An 11,445-nucleotide genomic window follows, 5' to 3' on the forward strand; every position below is an offset into this window, starting at 1 on the left:
CGGCCAAGTACAGGGAGATGCCCTGGACGGCCGTCACGAGGTCCCGCAGGGTGCTGGTCATCTCCTCCGGCGTGAAGACGGAGGTTGTCGGCGGCGTGGAAGTGACGGGGGCCTGCGGCGCGGAGGTGATCGGGGCCGTGGCGTTGGGGACCCGACAGTGGTCATCGGGGCGGTGGTGATGATGGGCAGCGGTGGCGTGGGTGTTGATGACGACATGATCGAACCCGGGTCTCTGGATACCAAATTGGTAGAATCAGGGGTCCTACCGGACCTGCTCCGAAGGTTGTAGGGGAAGGATGGAACGGGACGGGGCGATGAGCGGCGACGGCTAGGGTTAGAGGCGGCTAGGGTTTCGGCTCCTCTGGGAGCCGGGCAATAGGGATAATAATATTCTTATTGCTTAATTCCAAAAAGAGTCTTACAACCTATATTTATAACCTAGATAATTTGCATAAGAATTAACCTAAGATAACTTGTGGACTAAGATTGCCCGGTGGGCCTAGCTAAACCGGCCCAGCCATAACAGTTCTGTTGATGCTTGAAATCTATCATGACAAAGTAAGTCAGAACTTTCCATGAGTAACCACTGATTACATGAACCGCCACTGGATAAGTGCTAATTCCTTTAACGCCATCGGCTTTTCAAAGATATGCTTTCCATGTCATCATCGTCATTTATATTAATATGCCCCCAAGCCATTAAGTCCAGCTGGTTGTCAGGTTTAGCAGTTTCTTGTTTGTTTTTATTCATGACGAGAAAACATTGAAAAATTTATTTTTGTCTCGGTGCCTAAAAGCTAATTTCTGCTATAGGGTGGGAGTTAAGTAAACTTGATGTTCTACTTTTACCCCAATGGTGATTCATTGTTGACACCATGTTTAGTTGAGTCCTAGCCCACGATGAGCCATTCTTAGTTTTCCCATAAAATTTATATTCTTCACTTTTGACTTTCAAGGCTATGAAGTACTGCAAAGCCATGTTCATGTACACTTTTGTTGACATTTTGACCTTTCCTCCAAATAAAAGTAATTGAGTTGCCTAATGATATGTGGGGCCTTTACTAAGTAATACTCCACTTATTTTTAACATAATATAGAAGGCTAACATCTATTGCTAACTTTGGAGGGTGGTTACTATGTGCGTATTTCAACAAATAATTTGCCTTTATGAGATTATTATTTGCTCAAAGCTTTATTACTTTGTTTTCTTATGTTAAATCAGGAGGTTGTGAGGCCGATCTCAAACAAAGGTTCACCTGAAGCTCATGAGGAAGAAATGATTCGAGCTGCTGTAATAAACCGCTCGGCCATTGCCACACTTCAACCAAGGAGCGCTTCCACATTTGATGTCACTCTTCCAGAATATCCTGATAAGAAGTTTGTCCCAAATTTTCCACTTGTTATGAGAGATGAGCTAACGGAGGATAATGACATGACCCTGAACCCAGGAGGAGTCAGAGAAAAGGCTTGGAGAGACAGTTATCTGACAGATCTCCCGAGCATACATCTACGCAGGTTAAATGGGTGCAACTTATTGAAGCTCTGTAAGGATGTACTTACTGGATTAACCCATAAAATGACAGAGAGAAGGGCTGCAAATATCATGTTGTTAGCCTGGAACATGAGACAATTTGATATGGTGTCTCATGTATTTCCTGTTAAAAACCCGTGTGCAGCTGCGGCTGACATAGACATGAATACTTTGACAACAAGACCGTTTGGGAGAAGTCGCACTCATACAGACCCATATGTCAGGCCAGAGGGCATTGAAGATGATCAGTATGTTGCTGCATGTGCATACATATCGGCCAGTACACTCCGCTTGTTCAGTAAGTCACCTGAGAACTACATGACTGCAGTTGCTAAGCACATTCCACATATGTTCTACAGATTTTATAACATTGACTTTCCGCTTACCGGGTTTAAGCCAGATAAGAAATGCATTGAGGCCCTAAAACTTGTATATGACACAAAGTCGGCCTACAGGAACACCTTGGCCCCTTTCTTGTATGAGTTCAAGGGCCTCGGAGATGCAAAGAGAATGTGTCAGATGCTTTATGAGCAGGACTTGGCTTTTACAGGACTACATGTTGTAAACTTATACCTGCGTGCTTGCTTTGGACTACATGCATCACTCATTCAGCTAGGAGCATGTCTTTGGCATCAGATGACGAAGAACACTCTCATCTCACTGTGCAGAGTCTGCAGAACCTATGTTGTCAATCCATCTGTGGAGAATTCAAGAGAGACATGGAAATATGCACGGTTATATGGCACCGAGTATTTTCCTCTTCTTAAATCCGACAAGTGCAATCTTCTTCTATGTTGCCTGGCCATTATTTGCAAGAAGCTTGGAATAAGTGAAAATCAAGATATGATGGTGATTGCACGGACGAGGAAGGCTGAGTTTATATGGAAAAACTCAAACGTTTGGGCAAATAGGGCGGTGCTCTGGTTCAGAGCAAATGCTTCACCACACCATGGCAGATCACAGGAAGTCTCTTCAAGGATTTGGGATGATGCACCGTCAAAGAAAAGGACGAGGGCTGATGAGGGCTGATGGGACCCAAGATACCAGAGTCGCAAAATCCAGAAATCGGAATCTTCATTAAGTCATTCGCAGTTGGTGAATGACTCTTGAGACCTCATCCAGACAATGGTTGCGCACAATCGTAGGTTTTGGGAAATTATTCCGTGTCTCTTCGAACTGCAATCCATTAAACTGTAGTGCACAATGGTGGATCTGACTTGATGGTAACTTATCCTGAATGTTTTTCAATTATTAGTTCTACTGCTCAGTCCGATTTATTATGTTAAATTTTGTGGTGAGTTTGGTTCTGGTTGTCGATGCAATAGTAGTAGTAGCTGGAGACAGGTTCATCATGAGACCGCTCCCCCATGTTTCTGATATAGAGACGTTTTTCTTGTCCTATACCAAGCTGTAGACATGAACAAACGTTCACACACTTCAGGTGAAGAACACTACTTCTGATATAGTGATCCTCGATATGAAGGCTGCATGGAATAGCACATGAAGCCTAGTTTGTGTAGTCCAGTAGCCTGGATGGAATTGCGTCATCTTCGTTTCCTAGCTTGTTCGCTTAGTAGTCTAGAACTCTAGATTGCATTGTCTTCAGTTGCGAAATCTGTTGGGAGAGAAGAACTGAATACCCTGTCCTTTGCCTTATCCGCCTGAAAAAGAAAATTCAGAGTTTCAGTCTACCAGCATATGATATATGGCTCATAATTAGATTCAGTCATATCAAATTTGATATCTCTGCTAAGCATTCATCCATCTCTGCATGTATACCTCTCTATCCCAGTCTGTGCATATCGTGATGGCCATGAGCAGCAGGACTTGCACCATCAGGCCACAGATGATGCCCAGCCAAAGTCCCTGTTCGTGTTCACCGATAAAACCCACAGCATCAGTACCTCAAAAACCACTGGCACATAGGCACTCACCGCAAATTCAGGGCAGCAAAAGGGAAATTTTTGATCATTTGAGGGGGACAAGATGTACCGTCCCGCCGACTTGGAAGACGAAGGCTATGAGGTAGGCCGAGGGGATGCCGACGATATAGTAGGCGCCAAGATTGATCCAAGCACCAATCTTCTGCCATCCACAGCCTCTAGCCACCCCTGCATAGTGCGTTGCACATCACAAGAGAACATTCTTATCTCTGCTTCAAAGTTCAAACACAGTTTCGATTTCTATCTCTGCCTGAATACCATCTAAGTAGTAATGAACTAGACCCACAGTGATAGAAGTTTTGCGCTCGTTCTGCGGCAAAAAAGATGTTGACAGTCTGTACCTGAAAGGACGCACTGAATTCCGTCGAAGAAGTTGGAGACCGAGATGATGAGCATCATCCAGGCAACGTAAGTCACAACCTCCTCCACGTCGCTGTAGGCATGCCCCCACACGTATCTGATGCAGATCAGCACCAACCCCATGATCAGTCCTTCCGCCACGGCCAAGAAGACGACGACACGCACCGCGAGGCAGGCAGCGTCGGGGCGCCCCGCGCCGAGCTCGTTCGAGACACGGGTGCTGCATGATCAATAAGAGGTGCAGATCGATATGATGAACATCTGCAGCACAAGTCCTAGGATAATCAAGGACCCTAATGTAGGAGGATTTAGGCCTAGTTTTACCTTATGGCCGAGCCGAGGCCAAAGGGGATCATCCATACAAAGGCAGCGGTGTTGAGGCTGCCAAGAACGAACAATGCACATGTTTTTCATCAGCCGAAAAAACCAGTGTAACACGTGGTAACTTCGGCCTGCCATTAAGTACCTGATGGACAGCACCGAAGTCTCCAGCTTTGGATTGGGAAGAAGGCCTGAGAGGAGCACTATGAGCTCGAACGACCACATCTCCAAGCTGCAATTGCATCATCATCATCATCGTCGTCGTCGTCATAAGTTGAAACTACTTATTCAGGAAGAGCAAATAGCAGCAGGCTCACCAGACCATGAGGGCGGACGGGACGGCGAGCCGGAAGAAGCTGAGCACGTCGCGGAAGGCCTCCGCGGAGAACCCCGTCCACGTCTCCTTGCAGGAGCTCGACACCCTCACGTACACCGCCAGCACGATCACGTAGACCCAGTAGGAGATGGCGTTGCTGAGCGCGGCGCCCTTGCTGCCCATCCCGGCGACGTACACGAGCAGCCAGCAGACGAGGAGGTGGAACGCCGCGGCGGCGCCGGCGCTCGCCATCACGGGGAACACGATGTTCTGCGTCTGCAGGAACCGGACGTGGCACTGCAGCAGCCCGTAGGCGAAGATCGCCGGGATCATCCACCGGGCGTAGGTGCCGGCCTCCGCCGCGATGTCGGGGTCTTGGCCGAACAGGAGCAGGATCTCGCCGGTGTAGAACCACACCACGGCGAGCGGGATGCTGACGAGGGTGAGTATCACCATTGCCCGCTGCTTGTAGACGCCGAGGAGGTGGTACTGCCTGGCTCCGTATGCTTGGCCGCACAGGGTGTCCAGCGCACTCGCCATTCCGAGCTGACCAAGGAGGTGTAAAATACAATAATTAATGTGAGGGCCTACCTACATGACTCGCAAGATAGAAGCTGCACCATTTTTTGACTCCGTTGTGTCTGGCTAGATAAATACAGTGTAAAAATCATGTTCTCACATAGTTTGATAGGGTGCATATAGGCTGGTTGCATTAGGGAAGAATTTTTTTTCACGTCGTTTGGTGGTCTGCGTTGACCTGGACTGATGCACTACACGACGTTTGGTTGCATACACTGGACCCGATTAAGAGTTAACATAACAACCACACATGACACAAAGAGTTACAATATAGTGCCTCAACGACTAGGGTGGATGGTGGCCGCGGTGCCACGATCGACGCGACAAGCAGATAGTCACAAATGATACCGTTGGCAGCGCGACGAACCAGTTGCTAGCACCGTTACCACAGAGAAGTCCGTGAGGAGGGACATGAAGGAGGATGCCGAGGCAGAGTACAAAGAGGAGAAGTACAATGCACGTGATGGCGGCGTCAGTGTAGTAGTCCGCTGGTGAGAAGGCCAAGAGGAAGACACCGATGGTGGCTCAAGGCACAACATGACGTCCATGCGACAAGATTGACGATGATCAGTGAGAACAGAAAAAAGTCATTGAATTTCATCTAAACCATCAGATGAACACCTTGGTACGGTGCAATAGGGAGATACACATACTCGTCTACAACCGCCGAACAGAAAACGTATAACCTGAAAACTGTGTGAAACCGTGGGATGAAACAACTAGTCCAAAGAAATTTTAAACAGTCAACCGTGCGCGATGTGTTTGACAAAATTCATTCAAAATAACTTCAAACATGAACATTTACGGTCAACGAAACTCCAAATTGATCATTTGAATGAAATCACAATGTCGACGCGTGCATCTTTTTAGAGTACAACTTATCTCGAATCGAAGTATCGTAGTGTAGATTAAAAGGAATTAAGTGAAGGAGATTAAGAGAGTGTCATTGAAACAGATCACGCATTTGCATTTGTGCTTGTGCACTCCACTAGGAAGATGTAGATCTATTCGCCTACTGTCATCAAAACAGAAAATGTGCAACGTGAAAGTCGTGTGAAACAGTAAGATGAAGCTAGTGGCGAAAAAAAAAATTATACGGCCGACCACGTGCATATGTGTGTGTGTGTGAAGATTTTACCAAAAAAATTCCAAAAAACTTCAAACATTAGCACAAAATTAAAATTTACAGTCCATGAAATTGAACTGATCGTCTGAATGGAACTACAACATCGAAGTGCATTTTTCATGTAGAGCTTATTTCGAATCAATGCACTTTTTATAGATTAGAAGGGTTAGGTAAAAGAGATTAAAGGAGGAGATTATAGCAGCGTGCAAACTCAAGTACAGCAGTTCTAAAAAAAAAACTCAAGTACAGCCGTACAGGTCTACGTAAGCTTGTATGAGCTCGCACATAACTGCACCACGAGAACCAGCGCGTCAGCTCTATTGCATCGCTCTAATGTGGCTCGATTCGGGCTTTTCTGCATACCCTGGCCTGATGATGCTTTAAGAGCAATTCTAATGGGGCGACTTATTTCGTTTGCGGTTGTTTGTTTAGATCGGTACGGACAAAAAAATCGATCCAACGCGCTGATCCAAACGGACGTGTATCCGCTTTCGTCCGCCGGTCGATTCATTTTTGGTCTATTTTTAAGCTTAATTTGCGTGGCGAGCACAAGACGAACGCACGCGTTCGTCCTCTTTTTTCATCGGGTCCGCTGGTCGGTGGCATATTGAATTCACATCCTCGCCCGCCTGCTACGTCGCCGACGCCGCCGGTCATTTTTTAAGATAAAAATGGATACATAGATAATTCTAGCATACATAGATAAAAAGAAAAGACCACTACTCGTCGATTTCTGACTCCGACTCGGTAATGTCCTCCTCCAACGTCTGAATGTAGGCTTTAGCATACGCCTCGTCTTCAAAGTCCCAACCCGCCGTTTCTCGTAGCTTCAGTTTCAATTGAGCTGCCTGCTTCCGCAAACGCTTGTCCTCCCGATAGGCGGCTCGCTCCCTCCTCCTCGCGTCCCTCTCCAACCTCCTTTATTTGTAGAATTGGCGCTCGTCGACGATGTCCTGCCGGAAGCCTACGCGTCACACCACCAAGGCTTCCATGTCCTTCTCCGCGATGGTGAGGCGACGCTGCCGCCTCCGGTGGGCACGACGATCCTCGTCGGTGAAAAGCCGCGGGAGAGGCGTCAGATCCTGTGTCCGCTGGCTCGACATGTTGAGAAAATTCATATCCCGACGAGGTCTCAGGAGACGCCACGCCGCCGCGTCGTGCGCGCGGGCCGCCTCCTCTGCGGTGTCGAAGGTGCCGAGGATGAGACGCTTCTCGTGAAACCAGATCTCGAAGGAGAACGCGCCGGAGCGGCGCTCGCGGACTCCGCGAAAATCTGAAGCGCCCAGGCGGCAGATCGACATGGTGGCGCAGCGGCGGCGAGGGCGAGAGTGGGCGGCGAACAGAGTGTGAAGGGAGCACCTTTTTTATAACGAGCGCCGGCCGCCGCGCGCGCGAACCTTTCCCACACGCTGAAGCGCCAAAACCAGCGCGCGCTAGGCCGCTTACCCCATGCGCGTGAACCTTTTCCGTGCGTTGGGGCGCCAAAACCAGGACGACGTCATAATCTAAAACACGCGCGGTCATGAAATGGGTCGGCCCATTAGACGCACTGCCGATCCAAAACTAAAAGAGGACGGATGGTAGACAGACGGTCAACCCAAACAAACAAAAAACAAACAAAAATATCATCCATTTAAATTGGCCTGTTGAAGTTGCTCTAAGGTTCATGGAGGCTAAGAATCCGGTGCAACATAGGCTATCAAACGGACTGTATCGCTCGGGCCAATTTAAGCGAAATGCGTCTTCATGGGCCATCATTTGAACTTTGCGCCTCCGATTTGGTGTTCCCACCTGGAGCACGTGGGGCAGATCAGGCGATAAAAAATATGTAGATATCCACGGATGTGGATCGTTTTTTACTTTCGTAGTTTAGATTTTTAGATCGTTCATCGTCTTGCTTCGGCGACGGCGATGGTGATGTTGAATAAATTTTCTTCAGATCCTACTCCGATGAGGTGATCGGTCCTATGGTTGGGGATGGATTTGAAAATCGGTCTATTCAAGTAAGGATGGGATGGCGGCGGCGACATTCTCATGGTGGACATGTGTTCTCGGACTCCGTCGTTGTGACGGCGTTTGCTCCAGCGCCGTCCCGGAGCTTGGAAGGTAGTCCAGGAACGGATGCAGATTGTAGGCAGCATCGGCGGCATCTAGAAGATGATGGATCGTGTGTTGTGTTCGTAGTTCGTGGATGGTAGGTGTGGTTTTCTCCTCCGGCGTTTTAGTCGTGTGGGGGTGTCAGATCTAAAGTTCGATGGCGTGTCCGGAGTGTTGCCCTGGTCTGATTCGTTCTACGGTAATGGTTTGCTTTTGGTGAGCCAGCTTGAAGATTCGCAAAGCTGTGTATCAGCGATGAAGCCGCTTCGAGCTTGGGTATGAAGATGGCCCGTCATTTTTTTCTTTGATGGCAGCTATGGTGGTCTCAGAGGCATGTGATGGGCGTTGGTGTTAAGTTCAGAAGTTTATTTGGTCTTGATTGTAATTTTACTTTTGACCGTTGTTTTTTCGTGCAAAGGCTAGCGTTTTGATGTCTTTTCAGTTTTGCTATGTCGGTTTATGCATGGCTTGTACTATGATTTTATGATATAAATGAGACACATATTACTATATAGACAGGCTGGTTTTGATAAGTATATTTTTCGTATAACTGAAATTCCTTTTTTTTTTATTAAAACGAGATGGACATGGCAAAATCTCACTCGACTTAGACGCACAACGACTCATTTGGTTCTTTAGTGCCTTTCCAATTGAGTATTTGGTATATATTTTGGTTGCATCTCGCAGTCTGCGTGTTATATTATAGTGTGTGTCCCTGGTTGGTGGAGGAACCGAGATTTGCTCGCCTTGGAAAGAAAACCTTTGGTCAGACGACAGATACGCGCGTGCACCACGTCGATGCATCTGCCATCAGTAATATAACAGTAAAACACCATGATGTTTTCAAAATGGCCTCGACTGGTTCTCGTTTAGACAGCAACTGAATGATCTAATATTGGAGAATGACTGACCTGTGCGGTCGCCCAAAGCAGAGCAAAGTCCTAAAAGCCACAGGAGAGAGATGAAACGGTGGACAGCAACGCGCATAGACCAGGCCACCATCATAGTAGCCTATAGACACTGACATTTTCTATAGAAGAGTCACACTTGAACAATGGCTTTGATTTGAGGAGCTAGACCAGGATCACCGGCGTTGTGGTATACCCGGCTGATGGTCTCTCCTTGCAGGAGTATCAACACGCAGTGCCGGAGGTTTGGAACCCGGACGAAATTCCATCCTCCAGGCGCAGCCGCCTTGAGCTTACGTATACGTACAGTAGTGTGATGCTCCGAGTGGAGCGGAGTGACTGCAAGCTGTGGGTGGTGTGAGCGCGCGTACCAGGAGGCTGAAGCCGGTGACGGTGGCGAAGGAGCTGGCCATGGAGGCGCCGGCGAGGGCGAGCTCGCCGAGGTGGCCGACGTACATGACCGAGATCATCTGGATGAGGTTCTGCAGCAGCGCGCCGGCGATGAGCGGCCCGGCCAGCCACAGCTGCTTCTTCACCTCGTCGCGCACCCCCAGCCCCAGGCCCTCGTCGCGGCTCGCGAGCAGGAGGGCTTCCTCCACGCCTCCCTTCGCCATGCCGGTCGAGCACCAGCAGCTCCCCCTCACGCTCTCGCTCTCTGCCGTGAGAGGGGAGGAAGAGAAGAAGAGGCCGATGAAGAGGGAGAGTGCGTGTGATTAAGTGGAGAAATTGAACACAGGCGGGCTGCGGCAGAGAGCAAATGTTGACGAAGCAAAAACAAACAAACACAAGGACGAAGTGTCTGACTCAATTATTTCAGAGCATCGCTTTTGGTGAGCAGCTACGACTGAAACTCTTCAAGATTTTCCTCGAGTGGCCAGGAATACCCCTCGGCCCCAGACGGATCGTGACATACTGACACGCCTTCAATCATGCTCTGAACGTACAGGACAACGTGTGCAATAAAACCAGCAGCTACAAGCATGTGCCATCAGAAAAAACAAGGACCTCGATTTCTAGGAATGTTCGATCTGAGCAGGTCCCGGATCGAACTTAGGTTCGCTACGAGCAAATCATCCATGTAAACGAATAGAGAGATAGTGGTATCTTCAGTCTATCAGGATTAAAGTTTTGATGCTCGTATTATTTTTGTTTTATTTTAAGATTTCTGACAATATGTTTTTAGTGAAAGGAGACGTTTTCATCGACAATGTGATGGATGAGTGTATTCATATGTATGAATGCTTGCGTCTGTATTGTGTTTAAAAAACACGTTCGATATGAATGGCCAGGAATACCCCTCGGCCCCGGACGGATGGTGACATACTGACACGCCTCCAATCATGCTCTGTACGTACATGACAGCATGTGCATTAAAACCAGCGGCTACAAGCATGTGCCATCAGAAAAAACAAGGACCTCCATATGTTGGAACGTTCGATCTGAGCACGTTCGATCTGAGCAGGTCGCAGATCGAACTTAGGTTCGCTACGAGCAAATCATTCACGCAAACGAATAGAGGGACAGTGGTATTTTTAGCCGGTTTTAAGTCCTAATGTTTGCATTATTTTTGAATTTATTTTACAATTTTTGGCGATACGTTTTCAATGGGAGGAGACATCTCCGTCGACGATGAGGCAAACGAGTGTATACGCATATGTATGAGTGTTTGCGTCTGTACTATGTTAAAGAAACATGTTTGATATAAATGGCTCTTTTTCATAAGGTAGCTACACTTTTATTGAACAATGGTTACAAGAATTACATCTTTTTTAGATAAGAGGCCTACGGCCTGGCGTTAAATTAATGACACCCATATAGACAAAGACATGAAGCCCTAACATACATAGTAGTAGGCACCTCACTATCTAAAGTCTTGACTGTTGGGATCTATGTTAGGTGCATCGGCTGCAAAATAAAAATTTCCTACACGCAGAACAACTAGGAACATGCAACGGTAATGGATCACGTATCGTTACCATTAGACGCGCAGTGCCGTGCAGCGAAAGTAGAGTTGGAACATCATGTCCAGAGTCGTCTCCTCCTCGTTCGATCTCCCTCGAACAGTCGATCGTCCGATCTCATGTATAGGTTCGCTGGAGTGACGCAAGTGCACCACCTCTGACGGTATTCACGCGTGCAGGAGGAACATTGTGCGGTGGACTACTAGGTCCGATCACACAGTCTGCAGCGAGTGGAGGTGGCTACTTGCACTACATATAGGCACCCGTCGCGGGCTCAACAGTTGGGCCTCGCACGGATCTTAA

General features: G+C 47.9%; 2 protein-coding genes across 2 annotated transcripts; one reads left to right on the forward strand and one right to left on the reverse strand.

Annotated features, from left to right (window-relative positions):
* The first annotated feature begins 345 nt into the window (after positions 1 to 345).
* On the forward strand, positions 346 to 2,739 carry LOC147959105 (uncharacterized). The gene has a single exon (XM_087537723.1). The coding sequence runs from the start codon at positions 1,211 to 1,213 to the stop codon at positions 2,558 to 2,560; it is 1,350 nt and encodes a 449-aa protein (XP_087393849.1). The 5' UTR covers positions 346 to 1,210; the 3' UTR covers positions 2,561 to 2,739.
* A 141-nt stretch (positions 2,740 to 2,880) lies between these two features.
* Positions 2,881 to 9,981, reverse strand: LOC125529753 (MATE efflux family protein). The gene is made up of 8 exons (XM_087537722.1): positions 9,553 to 9,981; positions 4,473 to 5,017; positions 4,301 to 4,387; positions 4,159 to 4,215; positions 3,816 to 4,054; positions 3,524 to 3,642; positions 3,311 to 3,397; positions 2,881 to 3,192 (listed from the first exon to the last, which is right to left on the reverse strand). Exons 1-8 carry the CDS (start codon positions 9,793 to 9,795, stop codon positions 3,118 to 3,120), a joined length of 1,452 nt encoding a protein of 483 aa, XP_087393848.1. The 5' UTR covers positions 9,796 to 9,981; the 3' UTR covers positions 2,881 to 3,117.
* Positions 9,982 to 11,445: the final 1,464 nt, after the last annotated feature.

Source organism: Triticum urartu, chromosome 7A (genome assembly GCF_056163025.1).
Source record: "Triticum urartu cultivar PI428250 chromosome 7A, HENAU_Tu73, whole genome shotgun sequence".
Taxonomy (NCBI): Eukaryota; Viridiplantae; Streptophyta; class Magnoliopsida; order Poales; family Poaceae; genus Triticum; species Triticum urartu.